Raw genomic sequence first — 21,535 nt, forward strand, 5'->3', positions numbered from 1 at the left:
CCACCCCTTCTTGTAACAAGGTAAGAAACAAACAAATAGAGCGAGAAGGGAACAAAAGCTATTAGTTTGTTTCAGCTGCAGCTATACATAGATGAGGCCTAGAAAATAGATGGGGCTTATGAATATCTATTCCAACGACCAAAGAACCTTTTGGAAAGCCTTGTTATACGAACTTTAAATTTTGGAAATCACCAGTGAAAACTCTAGTTTTACGTTTTTTCTCCCTCAACATCCTTTGTCTTTCACATAAAAATACTCTTTTATCACCAATTCAAAAGTATTGAGTATTGAAGTTATAAACAGATGACTGCACAATTGTATTTAGGCCTTCATTAGTTAAATCAGTGCGCCTGTTCTTCATATAAAAGGCTTATCTGTAATCCAAAGAAGTCTTTCCATTGAGCTTCTCTTACTATAAGTGCTCTATCTTTTTCAAATAGCTATCTTTTTAAAGACTAATAAAAATCTGTGAGAGAAAGCAACACTTGGACAGATAAACTTCAGACTCTGAAAGGGAATAAGCAGCAATTCATTTTACCTCCTCTGTTGACTTCTGAGGGCAGTGAAGGCGCCATTATATTTGTGTCCATGGGCTGAGAGCCATCCTGGGTTATGGGATCTTCAGGAGGCAGATAAGCAGGTGGAGGTGTATCGGCTACAAAATTTGGAAAAAAGCTCTGGTAAACACACGTGCTTAAAACATATATTCTCTTCGGTGCCGAAATTCTTAAGAGATTAAGTTGCCATTTCAACCTCCCCATCGGAAGATTAGAGGCTACAGGCGCTGGACTGGGTGTACACTTTTTGAAAATTACTACCATCTTATGCAATAAATAATCTTATACGATTGTAGTGAAGATTCAGTGGGACGAAAGCACCGTATGCCAGTTCTAGAAGTTGTCTGCCTACCGAGGATCATGCCATTTTAAAACAATCAGAAGGGCATTTAAACGTGCTTTCACCCAACCCACTTTAAAAGGGCCTCTGCATTTCATCATTTCCCTGGTGGACGGAAAACCTTCGAAAGCTACGCAGGGCTTCTTAAGAAAAGGAGCTTCAGGGTCTCTTGCATTAAATCTATGGGCTTTTAGGGATTTATCAACTGAGTTTCATTACAGCCAACTTACTGACTCCAACTGTGAATTTCCCATGACTTCAAGAAATCTGCTGGGACTACCTTCTCCCTACCCACTTAAATATATATAACAGATTCACTTTGCTGTACACCTGAAACTAACACAATGTTGTAAATAAACTATACCCCAATAAAAATTTTTTAAAAATCTTCTGTACCCATATTAAAAAAAATAGTAATCACGAGTTTCAAAATCCCTAGTAGCAGAATAATAGGAAAGAAATCAGTTTGTCGCAACTATCTTCTATTTCAGAATTTGCATCCATGTTTCTCCTGGAAAGCTCACAGCTAACTGGCAAATAAGAGGCAAAGAGTGTGATTTTTGAAACAAAGAACACTAACACAAGTCTTGTGCTTTCTTAAATAAGGATTTCCCACAAACAATCCTTTGTGATGGAAAAACAAGTTCCTCATGGGCTATGGTGAGCTCACCTCATACCACTTAGCACATACAACAGAGCAGGGAACAAAGCTTCACCTCAAAGAACCACCAATAGCTTGGACAGGTACTCTAGACCACTCAGGGCAACCATCAAATAGAAAAAGCAAACACTACTCTTTCAGAGTTTCTCAAGAGATTTCCCAGACTGACTTTCCAGCTGAATCACAACCTGGCCACTTCTACCGTCCAGGTGCTAACAAGCCAAGCCTCAGAGCACAAAGACAGGACTATGGGGACCTGATCTGGATGTATTTTCCACCCTTTCTCCAGCTTTTTAAAATTCAGCTTCTTCCCTGCAGCTGTAACACTGCCTCTGCTTTACTTCCAGCCAGGAATGAAGACAAAGAGCCTCCTCTGAGACCAAATCCAATACCATTTCTGCAAACAAGCTGGTGAAAACTTCATCAACGACTTAAGGCATCAGCGTCCCTGGGAGGCACCAGATACTCTGGGTGATGCTCTGCTCTCCCCACAAGGTCCTCCTCCCACCCCTTCAGCTTTCTCTGCTCCATATTTCCTCTACTTGGCCTGTGCCTTAATCCCTGACAGCTGGGGACAAGGTGTAAATTCAAGCAATAATCTTCAGTTTTGTCACTCTTGGGCCCACCCTGGGTCTGCCACTGCTCCACAGCCTTCCAAAACAATCTCCTTACCACTAACCTGTTCCTCAAACCCAGCGGGTCCAGGAGGGAGTGCGGTGGATAGCAGATTACCAGATGATACTAGTTTGATTTTGAAACAAGTCTATCCCTCACCCTCATCTTAAACCATTTTCGACTGAAAAACAAACAGTGCAGGGGCTTCGCTGGTGGCGCAGTGGTTGAGAGTCCGCCTGCCGATGCAGGGGACACGGGTTCGTGCCCCAGTCCGGGAAGATCCCACATGCCGCGGAGTGGCTGGGCCCGTGAGCCATGGCTGCTGAGCCTGCGCGTCCGGAGCCTGTGCTCCGCAACGGGAGAGGCCACAACAGTGAGAGGCCCGCGTACCGCAAAAAAAAAAAAAAAAAAGTGCAAAATAATAGGCTAAAAATGTAAAAAAGCAATAAATATATAAATAAAAGATAGGAATATCAAGTGTGGACCACTTTTCAATTTTTGAGGACACACCAGCTCTGCTGTCGGATTCAAATCTGCCCAAAAACATTTCAAGTGATACATTAAACATGCTCGCCCACTCATTTTCCCTTCCTGCAACGTTAATAGATGTCAAGTGTATCTTTGCTTGGCGTATCCTTTGTGAGGTCTGCTGGCGAGAAATTGGGCACTAATCATTTTTTGAGGTGCTCGCTTATGAACCTGTAACTCGAAAAATATAATGTCCTAATTACTCATTTAATTTGACAAACATTACACCACCAGAGAAGTCTAAAAATGAAGGATAATGGTTTTTTTGTCTTTGTTAAACAAGCAGATGGTTTCCAGTACTCCTGATGCAAGTCTTTTGTTGTTAAAGTCTATGTTTCTTGGGGTTACATCACCACTTAAACGCATCTAATTAAGTTGTGTGGTGGGGTGTGATCCCCCAGGAAATATCTTTTCTGAGGCTGCACTTACGACAGGGATTTTTCCTTGCATGGGAACAGCAAATGTGTGCAGCATGCTATTTTTTTCCTCGTTTTTATCAAGCGCAAAGGCTAGAACAACTATGCCACTCCCAGAAGGATGCAGCTGTTTTAAAACCTGTCAAAAATCAAAAATGTATTCAAGCATCTGTGCCAGACAAGTAAAACACTGGCTTACTTGGCTAGAAGTCCCCTTTCATTCCAAGTTGCATCCTGAGTTCTAGAGGCGCAGTGCCACGTACCAGGGCTGGAAACTTTCTCCATTCCAGGGAACCCAGCTTCGCCTTAACACTGTGATGACAATTTGACCACAGAACATCACTGTTCTGTGGTCAAATCTGATCTGACCACAGAACATCACTGAACACTGCAACCTACCTGGCATCTGAAAGGGGCTTCCTGGGTCTGAGCTGGTCGGAGAGTGAGGGTAGGTGCTACTGCTGCTCCCAGGAGAGTTTGGGTAACTGCTATTGGGAGAATGAGGAAACGGATGGCTGCTGGGTTGCTGGAAAGAATCCGGGAAAGTGGCGTTGAGTGGCATGTGAGGCTCATTTTGTCCTAAGTTCCGGAACTGAGCTAAGAGGCTGTGCTGAGGATTATATTCACTGTGTCTTGGAACCAGTACTGGAGGAAGAACTGGAAAAAGGGAAAGAAAAGAAAAGACGGACAAAAATGAGAATGATGAAAATCATTAATAATGTCACAATAAAACACAATAAAGTTGAAACCTAATCTGTAAGTAACAACAAATTATTCGAACACTGTCATGCTGCCAACTGAAAGGCACCATTCAAATGAAAAGACATTTTTCACTCAGGAATAAATGCAGTAAACTATACGGTCTCCTTAGAATCACTGATGGCCTATGCCTGGACCTGCAGCATTGACAAACTACCCAAGGAAAGTCTGCAAAATACATTCTTTTAGGTTAAAAATGTTAAGGTTCCCTTATTCTTAATTTTTTCATTCACTAAAAACCAAAGCACAACTAGGAACATATATCGCCATTGACAATTCCAGTTTACATCTCTGGCTGATGAGATTTCACATTTAAGAGTTAATAATATTTATTGAATGCTATGAGTTATTCACCACAAATGCTTTAAATGGACACATTAACTCACTTTAAACCAAAGGAAGTGTAGTAAATAAAGTTGAGAGGGTAAATACAATGAGCTGTATAAAATCCAAATGCCAATGAAGACAGTTAATTAGATAAAATGTGATTTTCTGTGGGACAGACTGTATGTTGTGTCCTAGCAGTCATACTTTATGAACATTTTTCCTCTAAGGATCTTAATGTATTTACCCACTTCTCAGTAATCCTTATCACTACCTGATAGGCAAAGGAAGAAACAGGTCATACAATCCACATTTTGCTAACTGAATGAATACTCAAGGTACAAAGGCCAAAAAACATACACACCAGGAGAGAAGGAAATAAAACAACTTAAGCCATTCCTAAAAGCTCTGTATGTTAGGAACCTAAGGAGTTAATGATTAGCATGGTCCTCAACCTCCAGAAACCTCCAGGGGCAAAGCCACTACAAAGGCAATGATAAAGGGAAGGGCAGGCTGGCTTCCAGAGCCCTAACTGGGGTTAGCAGCTTCTTGCCAGGGTCACCAGATGGCTCCTCCCCATAATCAAGGTCCTTGGAATCCCTACTGCTCTTGTGGCCTTGGCTGGAAGGAGAAAAACAACCCATCTGGTAAACTACATGGGAGGGAAGAGGAGATTTAAAATCTGTTATTGTTGTTGGGAGTCAGGCCTCAGAATACATTTTCCCAAAGAAACCATATTTAGTGGCATTAGGAATTAAGTAGATTTTTGAGGGCTTTCCAGGGAATCTATCCATGACTGATACCATTTCTACAGGAAAAAGTACTCTTAATGCTTGGATTATCACTAATTTATGAGCTGAAAACTGTTTAAGAAAAAAAAAAAGTTTTTGAAGGTATTAAAAGTTCTCATGTGCTGTATCGTAGATTTCTCCGTAATCCTGTAGCAATAAGATTTGCTGATTCCCCTACTATCTGATCCCTTAGAAACAAATCTTTTTAGTAGAATAAATGTATTTCCTTTTTCACACAGTGATGGAATCTGTCCAAATCAAGTCATCAAAAGCATGATTCCTACCTATAGTGGAAAAAGAATAAATACATATATATATCAGAATTACTTTGTTGTATGCCTGAAACTAACCCAACGTTGTAAATCAATTATACACTCCAAAACACCCGACGCCCTCCCCCCAAAAAAACACAAGAAGGAAAAAAGTGGGGGGAAGGGAAAAGAAGGCCTAATTCCTCCTACCTTTCAGTAGTCATTTGAAATGTAAACCACTGTGCTTTGTTGTCAACAAAGTTCCCAACTGTCACAAAGGCTCCCCCAACACCAAGAGAAATCTATATTCCAAAATAAATACATGCTCTGAAATAGTGCAATATCTTTAAATTACCTATGCAATCAAACACTTTTCTTTTTCTTTCAACTGTTGCAGCCTGAATTACCGCTTCCCAGCTTGCCTTTTATGGTCATCTAGCTACAGCCTCCATTCTGATCCGTACCTTTAAAAGGTGGAAAATACTGGCTTCTAAATCCCTCGTGCCAACTACAGCACCAGACAGCAACTTAAAAGAGTTCTCCATCTCTCTTCTCTCTCCCTTCCTCTCTCCCACCCACACTCCCTTACTGGAGCCCCTGTTTTAGAGACTCTTATTGCCTAACAGAGTTTTAGAACTGGGAATTTACTTCTTCCCACTGCTTGCAGATGACAGTGGCAGCAGAAGGCAATGTATTTCTACACCTCCGGCTGATACTACGCACACACGTGTTCCTGTGTAACTGTTGCGTGGTGTGCAGTGGTCTGGCTCTAAAGCACCGGGCTGCCCTTAGTGTACACCACAGGTGAGATCAATCAGCTTTTGTACATGACCTGGGATGTGAGCCACCAACTACAACAAAGCAGCACTCTATAGATGAACTTGACGAGACTGATACCTTTTTCTCACCTCTGATTATTAAGATGAGATGATTCTGCTGCTGCTGATATAGGTACAGGTATATTTTAATGAACTTAAAAAAGGTACTGAGGTATCACACACCTATAATAAAATGCAGAAATCTTTTTATAAATGAAATCGTATATACTCTTGTGTCTGGCTTCTTAAGTTCAACATTATGTCTGTATGAGTGATTCATCCAATGTGTGTAGCATCTCATCATATGTATATATTACAATTTATCAGTCAGCCCATCTAACCTCCTCAGAGGATAATCAATTTCATTTTTTTCTGTTTTATCCTTTCTGTGTTTCTTCTTGAAGAAATTAAACAGATAAATGTTTGCTTTCTTATTTCATCTTTATTACTAAAAGGAAAGGCAGCCTCCTATACAGCCTTTGCACTTAGCTTTTTCAACTGTATCTTAGGATTAACTTCATATTAGTTTGTAGAGATTGACCTTATTTGTTTTACAGCTAATAGCACCATAGTTTATTCAACCAATCTCCAATGCCTGGGCATTTAGGTAGTTTACAATATTCTACCATTACATACTATATTGCAATGAATAACTCCAGGCATATACTGCAGTACTGTTAAAGGTGTATCTTCAGGGTAAATTCCTCGAAGTGGAAATACTGGGTGAAAGGGTAAATGCGGGTATAATTTTGTTATCGTCAAGTATCCCTACATAGGGGTTGTACCATTTTGCATTGCTACCAGCAACAAATGAAAGTGACTTTTCCCTCAAAGCCTCCTGAACAGACTATGCTGACAGGTTTTTAAAAAATTTTTCTGATAATCTGATGGGTGGAAAATGGTAGGTATTGTGGTGCAATTCTAATTTATATTTCTATTATGGTGAAAGTTGATCATCTTTCCATGTATTTCAGAAGATGTATTTTTATCTTTTTTTGGTGAATTGCCTGCTTGTGGCTTTTGCCCATTTTTCATCTTCCCATTTTTCATTTTTATATATATATATATATATATATATATATATGATATTAGCCCATGATATATTACGTTACAAATATCTTATCACAATCTGTCAATTTGTCTTTTGGCTCTGCTTATGTGCAAGTTTATTTTTTATTTTTTGGTAGTCAAATTTATCAATGTTTTCTTTTATGGCATATGGATTTTGAGTGATAAAAAGCCTTCTTCTACACCCAGACTGTAAGGAGGAATTCATCCATGCATTCTTCCAGTGCATATAAAGTTTCATATTTTACTTAAACCTCTGATCCATTTGGAGTTCAGTTTATTTATAGTATGAGGAACAGATCTAACTTTATCTTTTTCCAAATGGTTAGCCAGCTGCCCCAATACCATTAATTAAAAAGCCCAACTCTGGGGAATTCCCTGGCGGCCCAGTGGTTAAGACGCCATGCTTCCATTGCAGGGGGCGCGGGTTCGATCCCTGGTGGGAGAACTAAGATCCTCCAAGCCACGTGGTGAGGCCAAAAAAAAAAAAAAAGCCCACCCATCCTAGTGGTTGGAGATACCACCTTTCTCATAAATGTCCATGTATGTTAGGGTCTATCTTTAGACATTCCATCCCATTCCATTCTAGTCTGTGTCCCAGTATCACTCTGCTTTAATTATAGAGACTTTATAGTACATGCTAATATCTGTAAGGCTAGTCCCCTCTCACAGTTCTTCCTTTTCAGTGTTTTACTCATACGCTTACTTTTCCATATGAACTTTGGTTATCACCTTGTCGACCTCCAGAAAAAAAGATTACTGGTACTTTTAGTGGGATCACATTATATTTAAACATTAATTGGGCTTCCCTGGTGGCGCAGTGGTTGAGAGTCCGCCTGCCAATGCAGGGGACATGGGCTCATGCCCCAGTCCGGGAAGATCCCACATGTCGCGGAGTGGCTGGGCCCGTGAGCCATGGCCGCTGAGCCTGTGAGTCCGGAGCCTGTGCTCCGCAATGGGAGAGGCCACAACAGTGAGGACTGCGCACCGCAAAAATAAAAAAAAAAACAACCAAAAAAAACATTAATTTAGTAAGAATATGTTGATGATGTTAAAATATTCTATTCAAGAACTAGGAAGGTCTGTCAACTCTACCTTTGCATCTTTCAGGACTGCCCCATAGCTACTGTCTGTATTAATTTGCCAGGCCTGCCCATAACAAAGTACCACAGAACTGGGGGACTTAAACAACAGAAATTTATTTACTCAAAGTTCTGGTGGCTAGAAATCTGAGACCAAGGTGTTGGCAGGTTGGTTTCTCCTGAGGCCTCTCTTCTTGGTTTGCAGATGGCCACTTTCTTGCTGCGTTCTCCCGTAGCTTACTTCCCTGGTGTTCCTCTGTATGTCCTAATCTCCTCTTCTTATAAGGACACCAGTCAGTTTAGGGTCCAGACCAATGGCCTCATTTTAACTTTCTAAAGACCCTACTTCCAAACACAGTCACATTCTTAGGTATTATACTTATGATTAGGGCTTCAACAGATACATTTTGCAGGGGACATAATTCAATCTATAACACTGCATTAGGTTTTAAACATTTCTTATAAAATTAAGTATTTTATCTTTTCCGTTGCTATTTTAAATGGAGTTTTCTATTCCATTATATCTTCTATCTAGTAATTATTTATATATATGGTTATTGGTATTTCCATGCTATTTTATATATTACTACCTGGCTGAATTCTTTTGTTGTCTGAGTTATTTTTATCATTGACTCATTATAGAGTGAGTTCTCCAGCAAATGATCACGTCTCCAACTAGTTTTACTTTTTCCTTTTGAATTGTTTTCTCTTGTCTGATTGCACTGGCTAGTAGTGCTAATACAATGTTAAAAAGTAATGGAGATAGTGAATTTCCATGACTTATTCTTGACCTTGGTGAGAATGCCTCTAGTGTTTCCCCATTCAGTAAGATGCTGACTTTAGGACTGACATATATAAATTATGTTAAGGAAGTATCCATCCATTCCTATAGTTGAGTGTTTTTACTAGGAATAGGTGTTGAATTTTTGTCAGAAGGTTGTTCAGCATTTCTAAAGATATTATGATTTTCTTCTTATACTTATTAATATGGTGAATTATCCCTGCATTCTGGCATAAGACCTGCTTGGTGATGATGTATTATTTTCTTAATGTGGGGCATTAGAGTCTTATAACTAATATTTTATTTCAGTTTATATTAATATTCATAAACTATATTGATCTGTAAGTTTCTTTGTGTGCTATCTTTAGCAGGTTGTCATGTCACTGTTACACCTGCTTCATAAATGTTTGTGTGCTCAGAAACAGTTTATGTTTCTAAACAGACTCTAAATTGTTGGTAGACTCCCTCTCTTAAACTCTCTGGGATTGGTGCTTTCCTGTGGAGTAGTTCCTTAAAACTTTCTCTATTTGTCCTCTGTAAATAAATGTAAGCTTTCTACGTCTACTGAGGATAATTTTGGTAAATTATACTTTCTTCTAGAAAATTATCCATTTCACCTAGGTTTTTAAATTTACTTGCATAAAGGTATGCTAAGTAACCTTACAGTAAAATTTTGTATTCTCTTTATCAATATCTATTTCCCTCTTATTTCTTATTTTATATTTGTGCTTTCTTCTTGCAACACCTTTTTCTTCCTTTATTAAATTGACCCTTGGGTTGTTTTTTTTTCAAACCAGGATTTGGATTTGTTGACTTGATCTGTTTTTTTTTTTTTACTATTTCATTATTTTTTGCTTTTATCTTTATTATCTTTGTCCTCATACTTTTGCTTTTTCTTTGGCTTACTTCAGCATTCTTTTCCTAGCCTTTTGATTGGGAATTTAAAATTTATTTTTATTCTTTCATTTTTACTGATATAGGTGTTCAACGCTATGAATTTTTCTCTGATCACTGGTTTAAATGCATCCCACAGATTCTAATATGTAGCTGTTTGATCATTATTTTCCAGAAATTATGTAATTTATATTTTCTCATTTGCCAATAGGTCATTTAGTAGAAAAGTTTTAAAATTCCCAGAGAGAAGAGCTTATTTGCTTCAAATTTCTAGGTTTATGGCATTGTGATAAGAATGCTGACTGCAGTATTTCTAACTTATGGAACTTGATATTTTCTTTATGACCTACAATATTATACATTTTTGTGAGTGTTCCTTGCACACTTGAGAAGGTATATTTTCTATTATTAGGATGCAGTGTTTAATACGTTTCCGTAAAAACTACCTAATTAATAATGTTGCTTAGGTCTCCAGCATCGGGGGCGGGGTGTGTGTGTGTGTGTGTGTCAGTGAACTTCTTCTGTAAAGGAACGGAGAGTAAACGTTTGAGGTTTTGTGCACTACAGGGCCTCTGTCACAACTATTCAACTCTGCTGTTGTAGTAAGAAACACATAGACAATATGTAAACAAGTGGATGTGTCTGTGTGTTAAAAAGCTTTATCTACAGAAACAAGTAACAGACTTGACTTGGCCTGTGTGCAGTTTCCCAACCTCTGGCTGCTATGTTACTTACGTTTTTTCCCACATGACCTGTCTTGTATTTAGACTGGTGTATTAAAGTTTCCATTATTGTTGTGTTTCTATTCATCTTCCCTGCCATATCCTGCTTTATACAGGAGGTTGCTGTGATGTTTGGTGCATATATGTTCACTTTAAAGTGCTCTCTGTGTCAGTGCTTTTTGGTCTTCTGAATTCTATTTTGTGTGATACTAGAATCACAATCCCCTATTTCCTGTTGTTTACAAGTGCCTGATATACCTTTGCCAATTCCTTGATTTTTAGCTTTTTAATCACTTTGGCAGGGGGGGCGGATGGGTCTTCTGAATACAGCATAAAGTTTTGCTTTACGAACCAACTTGAAAACCTTTTAATTTTAATAGGTGATTAAACCCATGTATATATATATATGTATATATATATATATATATACACACACACACATGATGTATATTTTTATCTTGGGCCATGCCGCACGGCCTGTGGGATCTTAGTTCCCTGACCAGGGATTGAACCCAGGCCCTCAGCAGTGAGAGCATGGAGTCCTAACCATTGGACCAGCAGGGAATTCCTGCCCATTTACATTTATTGCTATGACTGATGTTTGGTCTCAACTCTGTCATGTTATTTTTTATTAGAGTTACTGTAATATTATATTTACTATATTTCTCTACGTGATGTAATTATTTGTCTTCAATTTTTTTAAAAGGAAACTCTAAAGATAGTTTTATATTGCTGTGCTATGGTTATTTTTCTATTTGTATCTATTAAGGTCTTCCATCTCTGTTTTTTTCCTTGCTCAACCTCATACCGTCTAGTTGGTCAGTTTTAAATGGTATCTTTTAATTCTCATCTATCACCTATACAATCAATGATCTTATTTTACTTTCCCCCTTTCCCTATTCTTCTATTCCATTTTTATAGTTGTACTCTTTCTACTTTGTCAGAATAAAGTTTATATACTATTCTTTCATCCATAACACTACACTTATTTTAGCCTTATCTCTATGACTGAATATATTAAATGCTCACCACCTGTCCTTTTGCCAAACCTCCCCCAGTCATATCTTAGTTGAATAAAATGACCCCAGCAGATGCCTCAGGAAGAGCTAGCTCATTGTTACAGTATTCCCTGACTTGTTGCACATTTAAAACTTTCTATAGCCCTGATGCTTGAAGGAGAGCTTGGCTTGTCCTTGATTTCCTTGTTTCTTGAAATGCTTTTTCACTGTTGCCTATTTCTAGATGATGCTTTTGAGAAGTTTGATTTTAGCTTTACTTTCTTGCCTTTACAAGTAATGTGCTCTTTTTACCTGGAAGCCCTGAGGACTTTCCTTTATCTTTAAAGTCTAATAGTTTTACTAGGATATGTCTCAAAGTTGATCATTTTAGGTGAATTTTCCCAAGTGTAAGCTGAGTTCTTTCAATATGTAGATTTAGGTCTTCTCTAACTTCTGGAAAGTTTTAAGTATTAGCCCTGTTCTACTGGCTCTGGGTACTTTGGAGCTCCAGTTATACATATTTTGGATCTTCTTTGTTGTCCTTTCCAATCACTTTCTCTTAGACCCTTTTCATCTCATTTTAAATTTCTTATTCACTCATTTAGTTTTTTTCCTGACTTTCTTCAATGAACCTTACTACATTTTAATACAAATCTACTGTTCTTTGGCACACTGAAATTTATTCTTTATTTATGAAATGTTTTTCTTTTAAATTTATTTACTGAATTCCATCAATTCTCTTTGATTTTCTTCCAATTTTTATCCATTTCTGTATTTAGTTTCTGAATTTCCGATTTTTTCCCCACAAATGCTGGTTTAAGGATATTTATTTTGAAGTATTGTCTTACACTTAACACATTGAAGCCACAGACTCAAAGGAAATATTTGCAATCACATATCTGATAAAGGACTTGTGTCTTGAATATATAATGAACTCTCAAAACTCATTAATAAAAATCCAAATAATCCAATTAAAAATTAGGTAAAAGATGTGAACACACCCTTCATCAGAGAAATCCTTAAAAGTACTATGCTTATTGAAGTAAATCAAACACAGAAGGAAAAATATCTTACTTATATGAGGGACTTAGAATAGAAAAATTCACAGACAAAAAGTGGAACAGAGGTTACCAGGGGCTGGGGGAAAGGGAAAAGATGCAGTTATTGTTTAATGGGAACCAAGTTTTTGTTGGGGATGATGACAAAGTTTTGGATGATGGTTGCACAACACTGTGAATGTATTTAATGCCATGAAGTTGTACACTTATAAAGGGTTAAAATCATAAGTATTACATTATGTGTATTTTACCACAATAAAATTTTTTAATTAAAAGGCTTAACCATATCAAGTAATGGCAGCAGGGATTTTCTCACACATTGATGGCTGGAATGTAAAATGGCACAACCGCTTTGGACAATATTTTGGCAGTTTCTTGTAAAGTTGAATACGCACTTACCATATGACCCAGCCATTCTACTTCTAGGTATTTACCCAAGAGAAATGAAAACATGTATCTACAAAGACGTGTATACTTTATTTGTGATAGCCAAAAACTAGAAACAAACCAAATGTCCATCAACACATGAATGAATAAACAAATATGGTACATCCATACACTGGAATACTACTCAGTAATAAAAAGGAATGAAATATTGATTCACACAGCAACATGGATCGGTCTCAAAATAATATGCTGCGAGAAGGCGGACAGAAAAAGAGTGTATGCTGTATGATTCCACGCAAACAAAATCTAGAAGATGCAAACCAATGTATGGTGACAGAAAGCAGGTCAGTAGTGGCCTGGGGATGAGAGTCGGGGCTGGGGGGAGAGACTGAAAAGTGCAGGAGTACACTTTTGTGGGTGATGAGTGTGTTCATTATCTTGATTGTGGTGATTCTTTCCCATGTATGTCAAAACTAATCATATTGTACATTTTAAAAATGTGCAGTATATTCTAAGCCAATTAATCCTCAATAAAGCTGTTCAAAAAATGAATGTGAAGAGGCAATTTAAAATTGCCTTTTGCTAATCTAAAAAAACGGCTAAAATTTTCTATTATTTATTCCTTTCCCAATCCCATCTTCAAGGTTTGCAAACCATTATTCTGAGCTCTCAACAGTACCACATCCCCAATTAACACAGTTTTATCCTACCACCTCTGCTTCTGGGGCTATATATAAGATGTACATCTCCCAATTCAGAATCCCCATTCAGGAAAGGAATTCCAGTTTGCTATCACAGATACACCCGATCCTACAGGGAAAACCAACTGAAGATACCAAAAGGAAAGAGCTGCAAGGAAGTCTTATGCTGAAGGGGGTGATAATCTTTAAGACATACATCTTCTACGGGCTGTTCAAAGTTAATGAGCAGAACTGCAACATAAAAAATATAAACGGATATCCTCCTATACACTCTAGGATGAAGACATTTCTGTCAAATTTACCTAAAGTTCAACTTAACCCTCTAACGATAGCAGCAACCAGTGCTTCAAAGCCTCTCAAATTACCCATAGAATGTTTCTGAAAGACATTTTCCCAGTATTTCTCAACATTCTCCACCAAGGTAAGCATCAGTGACAGAGGAGAGTGAATTCATCCGGGGTCCCAGCAGCACCACTGGAACTGAAATTACATCGACATGTTGATTTATCTTAACCAACTCATATACATTTTACACTCTGCTCTTCACTATTTATCAAATATAAAAGTGATATCTTAAATAATTTACAATCTAGTAAAACTGATCCTCCAGGAAGATGTGCTTGCCATGTTACCTATGGCTTTGAGTAGCTGGTGTGGGACACTGTGCTGGGGTGGTTTGAATGTGTGGATTTCCTATTTACTCAGCATCACAATTCTAATAAGTTACTAATTTCTCAGAAAATTACAGCAAAAAGACTGGTCACAGCAAGGAGGGAGGCAGATAAGATGTAAAGCTAGACTCTAGAACTAAGAGCATTTACGTAGAAGCAAGGAGATGTTCATCAAATTGGTTTTCAGGTGATCACCAGAATCTACAAAATTCAGATTACCACCACTAATATTTACTTTAAGCCTGGAACCATGCCGATCACATTATCACACTTTGCAAATAAGAGTTCTAGAGGGATAACTTACCTAAGGTCACAGAGAAAGGGGCGAGAGTTGAGACAAAGGCAATGAGCACTGTCAACCACTGAGGTTCTGCTGTCTCGATTACTAACTTCCAAGAATGTTAAATTATGTCTGATACAGTTTAAGGGATGGGTGAGTAGAATAAAGTCTAAAAGTGTTTCTGGACAAATTAAAGGTCCGCTCAATTGAAAGGAGAAAACTCCAGTCCAGTTGAGTGAGTCCAGTTATGAGTCCAGTTATGAGCATTGATGATGCTAAGAGATGAATCATTATCAAAACTGATTTGTGCAGTTGAAGATTATAAGTAGAGTATCTGTACATTCTGGCCTGCCTTGGACAATCCCAGTCTGTACCTGTTGTCCGATGGAATTATTAATAAGTGACTCTGTCACTCTCAAAAGTGTTCTGGTTTAGACAATAAGTTTTATGGTCATCCAAACTATAAACAATAACTGATTAAATTAAGGAGAGGAATGAAATGGTTCTGGGGTGTGGAACAGCTGCTAGTCCTAGAAAGAAGTATTAATGTGGAAGAGAAGAGATGGGGCGGGGGGGCGGGGGGGGGAGCTAGCTAGGCAGGGTTAGGCCTATATACACAAATTGCTTGAAAACAACAAGGCCCAGGCACCTCGCCTGTGTGGGATCCTTAAGGACAGTGCACTTCCCTCCCAGCTGTCTTCCCCACCCCCCATCCCCAGTCCTTGTTCCTTTCATTTCAGCAATATTTCAATGTTAAGGTATGTTTTCTACTGGGGGAAAAGGAAAGAATAAACATCCAGACCAATTATCTATGTGTAAGTAAACCTATGTGCAATTCTTTTTTTTTTTTTGTCTGTGTTGGGTCTTTGTTGCTGTGCGCGGGATTTCTCTAGTTGCGGTGAGCAGGGGCTACTCTTCGTTGTGGAGCATGGGCTCTAGGGGCGCGGGCTTCAGTAGTTGTGGCGCATGGGTTCAGTAGTGGCAGTGCGCGGGCCCTAGAGTGTGTGGGCTTCAGTAGTTGCAGCACGTGGGTTCAGTAGTTGTGGCTCACGGACTCTAGAGCACAGGCTCAGTAGCTGTGGCACACAGGCTTAGTTGCTCCGCGGCCTGTGGGATCTTCCTGGGGCCAGGGCTGGAACCCGTGTCCTCTGCATCGGCAGACAGATTCTTAACCACTGAGCCACCAGGGAAGTCCCCCTATGTGCAATTCTTATTTCTTGGGTGAGAGGATGATTACCCAGCTGAAAGAAGTAGGATTTGCAAACGCTATGCTTGACTCAGGTCAGAAATAGGAAGGGAGAGAGGGTGAGGAATGCCTTCCTCTTCATATTTCTTTCCATGTTTCAGTCTACTCCATTTTATAGAAAACAGAAATATGGGAGCACTGACGCTCCTGGGGACCCTTTTCCTTGGCAACTGATAAGGTTACTCCTACTTGGCAACTTGAGAGAAGTTTGCAGCTTCCCTTTAAGGGCTGCTCCTACTGGCTAATTTGAATGACAAGAATCTCCTTTGAAAGAGGGGCTCAGTGTTAAAACACTTTCTTTACACACATGAATTTCTTTTTGATTTGAATCACTGAAAAATCAGATTGTGCTGTGTCATTCCTGTATTCTAGGAGTTGTACCCCTAGTTAAAGAACAAAACAAAACAGAAAAAGCCCGAGCTGGTTGCACACCACCTCTTCAGGTGTGTTCTAGTAGGGGGTGAGGGCAAGGCTCCTAGGTAATTTCACTACACCTCCCTCCACCTACTTGAAAATCTCTAATAATTGCTGTATGTCTTTAAAAGGAGGGAGCTTTCTTCCCGTCTTTTCCTGACCTCCCAGGAGGAAAAAGGTCAGATTTCTGCCTTTTCTTAGTGATGTATATCTCTGCTTTTCAAAGTATTTATGTGTCCCTTTTAGTTAAAAAATAAATAAAATCCCTTTTCCAGTCAATAGGGAAACCAGACTAAGAAAGTTTCAGGAGGTATTTTCATTTCAGGAAGCGAGTTTCAGAAGACATTTGCGATTCTGCTACTGGACTCAGCTTTTCTGTGTTACCAGGGCACAAGGAAAAGGAATGAAAAAGAAACAGCTAACATTGCAGAGAGGGGCTGAGTTGTGAAAAGTATTCCTGTACACCCTCCAGATTTGTGAACATCTTCAAGATTCTGAAGTGTTGTTTGAAATTCTATCACCAAGTCATCAGTGTAAAGTAGTCTAGTGACCAGACCAAGGCTGACGAGGTTGTGACCTGCCAAATGCTCGTGGACGAGAATTTTTTTTTTTTTTTTAAACACACAAGCGAGTTCTGATAACAAAGCTGCCAGGCTGTCGCCTATGTTTGTCCACACAGACATAATGGCAAATAAGCTGGCTGTGACCCAGTGGTACATAAACGTCCCTTAGTTCCGAAGACCTGGAAAATGAATTGAGGTAACAGTCGAGACGCCTGAGTTCTAGCCTAGCTATGATAATTATTAGTTCTGTGACTTTGAGCAAGTCACTTAATTTCCCAGGGTCTCAATCTTCTCACTCCGAAGAGCAAGGGGTCTGAATCCCGAGGGCCCTCCCTGCCCTAAACTGTGTGAGTCTGCCCCTGCTGCTTGTGGAAATCTGGAGCGTCGCGGTGCACAAGTGTCAGACCACATCTCACTCGGATCTCAGGACAGCCAGTGAGGCCACCCAAGAGCAGGAAGGTGGCCCAGGGCTAATGGGAGAACAGCCTGAGAGCTGGTCCAGCGGCCACAATTCTCATCTGAAAACGGGTGGGCGGGGGGGCGCGAGGGAAGGGGAAAGGGGGAAGGCAGCCAAGCTGCCGGAGCAGCTGTGCCCAGTATAATATCTAAACTAGACAGATGTCCCTAAATATGGTGTGTGTTCATGACTTTCTAAATAGAAGCGTTTCCAGGAGAGAGTGGAGGAGAGGGTAAGACTACTTAAAAGTTAATAGTATATGCATTTATGAAATAGAATTCCTAACCTCAGGATATATCAGGGAAACTACACTGAAAAAAAGATTCTCATAACCTTTAATCGAGGTTAAATTTTAATGCAAATATAGCCCCAAATCCCTGAGTGGTGGCCCTTTATCTTTTTGCGTGCTTATTGGTGGTCAGGCGGCAGAAGGGAGGGTTTGAAGTAAAATTAGATACTGTTCACTGGGCACTACATACATGCCCATCGAATACTGACCTCAGGGCCAGGCTCTGGGTGGGACATGGCAGGTGCAGACGTCAGCGGGACGGCCACTGTCCCTGCCCACACGGAGTTTATAACAGATCCCTGAACCCTCACAGCAGATGAGGAAGCAGGCTCAGTCCAGCTCCATGACACGTCCAAGGTCACACAGCTGCTAAGCGGAGGGCCAGGGTTTGAATCAAGGTCTGTACATAATAACCACCAGACTATGTTACTCAGTACTGCCAAACTGTAAAAAGACTGTGGATTTAAAATTCTTTTTCCATTCTTCTGTTTAGTTTTTTGAGGGAACATCTTTTTAAAAGTTAAGACGATTTTGCCTAACGATAGCAACTTTGTAGTATTTGTTTTCTAGGAATGTATCAATTACTCGAGTACAAATACATGAACAGAAGATGAATATGTGAACACAATTTAAATATAAACAGAGAAATGAACTATATTCAATAAAAGTATCTGCAAAACAACATGAAATTGACTTAAAAAGAGCCTGAATTGAAATCAACTTCTGAGAACCCAACTTCCTAGATAATTCCAAGCTTGGGATTCTCTCTTTTTTTGTACACCATGGGTGATTCCTTTGAAATACATCTCATCTGAGAGATTACGTGCCCACAGTACGTCCTTTAAGACTCCACGATCTAGTGCAGATTCAGGGTCCAACCTATCTTTTGGGTAACTGCCCTGTCACTTCACCCAGCCACCTGGAGCTTCCTGCAGTTTCCACCTGCTGGTTTCATACTCCTGTACCTCTGCTCACTTGACATCCTTCTAACCTCAGTTCTAATGCCATCTCTTTTATGGTATCTTTCTTGGTTTTTCTACTCACCTCCAGGAGAAATGAATTCCTCTTTTCTTTGTGCCGCACTGTGGCTTAGATCATCATGGCATCTGTAACATTTTATTGCTAATTTGACTTTACCTCACCCAGACCATAAGCCCCTTGGGGGCAGAATTGAGTTTTCTTTCGCTGTATCATCCAGTGCCTGGCATATAATAGATCCCTAATAAGTGTTTTTTCAATTAATGTATGTTTGTGAATTATATGACTGTTCTTAGATTGCTTATTATAACCTGATTAATACAGACCAGTCTTGCTCAAAGTATAGTCCTCGGTGACTTAGCAAGACACTTGTTTAAAGGCAGATTCCTGTACCTCATCCCAGACACAATAAATCAGGCCTCCTGGAGTCTGGCTGAATGCAGCCTAGGTGGGGAAGATGAGGGGTTACCATATTTGTGGGCAACACAGCCCCAGGCCTCTTGACCTGTCTACGTCTCTAACTAGCTGTGGAGCTTGAACTTCAATTTTCTCACCTTTAGTCAGATTTCTAGAAATCATCCCTTTCAACTCTAAAACTCCATACAGCTTCGGTCCCAGTTCTCAGGTATGCAGATTAAATTAGAATGATACAAGAAAAGACCAGCATGGCCTTATTATACCAAGTTGACAAGAAAATTCACAGTGTCCAGTTTTTCTGGTCAGGTGTCTTGGTGCCAAGGAAAAAGCACTGTCTTTGGACCAAGAAGCCCAGGGTCCTAGCGGCACGAATCAGACAGCACAGGCCTTTGTCCCCCTGCAGGGCTAGTGGCCAAGCTCTGGCAGGTGGCATGTGGCAGCCTCTCAAATGCTGGCTCCTCCCTCCAGGTCCCCTTCCCATCCTTACCCCAGGTTCCTTTCCTTTGCCAAATACTTATTTGCTTAACTACCACAGAAGGAAGATGCTATATTATTGGAGACTTCATAGTTTGTTAGAGGTAGAAAAACTTCAGGGTGTCAGCTAAAAATACCAGGAGAGGAAAAAGTCCTTCATAAGGTACACCGGAAGTTTAGGAACAGTTAGAGGCGGGCTTTAATTTTGGACTTCTGGATAGAAGTCTTGTCCAGTTATTTACTAGACGATTAACAGGGAACTTACTCTTTACACTGAACTTCTTACTAGTAAAATGGGAAGAGTAGTACTTCTCCCAGATTTCCTTTTCATTTAGCATTTACATTGTGCTTATATATGCCAAGGGCTGTACCAAATGTTCACTCATCTAATCCTCATAACAACTCCGACCTAGGGTGGATACTGAGGTAGAGAGAGATTAAGTGACTTGCCGATAAGTATACAACCAGGAACCAGTGGGGGGAGGCAAGTGTCTCTCAATGTGACGCAGTTAGCTTTAGCAAGTTCCTGGGCTCTGGTCAGCCCTCGGCCTAGCGCGTCTAATCATCTATCAGACGCTATTGATATGGAAATGGCCATCCCCAGGTGTCACACCAGGCAGCTTGGTTTCATTTCTAATTGCAGCTGAATGTAATTAGTTCTCTTTCAGAGTTCAAATATATTCTAGGAAACAGACACTTATTATCTAATGATGAAGATTGACCGATGGGAAATAAACACAAATAAGGCTTCCAGAAGCATCTAAAGCACAGGTGTGCTTTAGAATTTACCATTAGCAACCCCCAATTCAAGCAACTGCTGCACATATGTATTTCAGATCAAATGCTCTACCACTGAAAATTGTGGATACCTTTTCCCTCTGTCAGAGAGAGAAAACTGATCAGGGTGGAGGGGGGGAACGACTTCTTTTGGGAAGCAGTAGTGTGGTGGGTAGCGGCATGGACTTTGCATTTAGACTTCAATTTGAATCCACCCTCTCCCCTTACAAGCCATGTGACAACTTACTTAAACTGCAGCTAAGTGGCCCTGTCGGTGGGTACCTCGCTCTACCTTTCACAGCTCAGTCAGGATGAAATGAGAATACACGTGAATCCATAAGCACAGTGCCTGGCACACAGGAAGCATAAAAAGTAGCTCTTTTAATTTCTATTATTACTATTATTAATACTGTAAAAATTGACCCTTGAATAACACGGGTTTGAACTGCACAGACCCATACACACGGATTTTTTCCCACTAAATATGTACTACAGTACTACCCGACCCACAGGTGACTGAATCCAAGGATGCAGAACCACGGATATGGAGGGCCGACTATACCTTTACACGTGGATTTTCCACTGCATGGAGGGTTTGTGCCGCTAACCTCCGAGTTGTTCATGGGTCAACTGTATTATAGTTTCCTGAAGATCTGTTTAGTGAAAACTTAACATTACAAATTTTGTTTTTATTCTAAAGATGTGCACAAAAGTTATGCTCTTTGTTTCACTGTTTCAGCCACATTATGTTTCCAGAATGCATAAAGCCTTTTCATGTGCATTGTTTAACTTAAGCCTCAGCATGACCTTGGAGGCTAAATACCATCGCTCCCCATTTCACAGGTTAGCAAACACAAGCTCAAAGAGGACAAGCAACTGGCCCAAGGTCAAATATACCAAGTGCCAAAATTTTAGTCCAGGCCTTCTCACCTGAGCTTCCGCCCCACCATATTTTAACCTTACAGCTACAGAGAAGTATCTCCTTTAATAGTCCCCATTTGTCCTGATTTTCCTGAAGAACTCCACTCCACATCTACCAGTCAGCAATCAGCATTCTACTGTAAGAGCAGAATGAATACTACCAGCATGGATCCCCGTTTTTATCCCCCCGTGGCTGATAATTCATTTCTGCCCTTAAATATCTTGTTGATCAAATTGTCTGATTTAGCTAGAAGCAGCCCCTTCAAGCTGACCTCTGTGTCCCTGTGACATGCTCCC

The 21,535-nt window shown here is 39.9% G+C and overlaps 1 protein-coding gene across 5 annotated transcripts in view; it reads right to left on the reverse strand.

The window, feature by feature from the left end:
- The window catches only part of SMAD1 (SMAD family member 1), a 76,747-nt gene that overhangs the window by 14,122 nt on the left and 41,090 nt on the right, over positions 1-21,535 (reverse strand). For all 5 annotated transcript variants that reach the window (XM_060299714.2, XM_030878140.2, XM_070045607.1 and 2 more), the window contains 2 exons: positions 3,517-3,774; positions 539-655 (listed from right to left, as the gene is read on the reverse strand). In XM_060299714.2, coding sequence (XP_060155697.1) covers positions 539-655; positions 3,517-3,774 — 375 coding nt within the window. The remainder of the gene's footprint in view (positions 1-538; positions 656-3,516; positions 3,775-21,535) is intronic.

The sequence above is a fragment of the Globicephala melas genome, chromosome 5 (genome assembly GCF_963455315.2).
Source record: "Globicephala melas chromosome 5, mGloMel1.2, whole genome shotgun sequence".
NCBI classification, from domain to species: Eukaryota; Metazoa; Chordata; class Mammalia; order Artiodactyla; family Delphinidae; genus Globicephala; species Globicephala melas.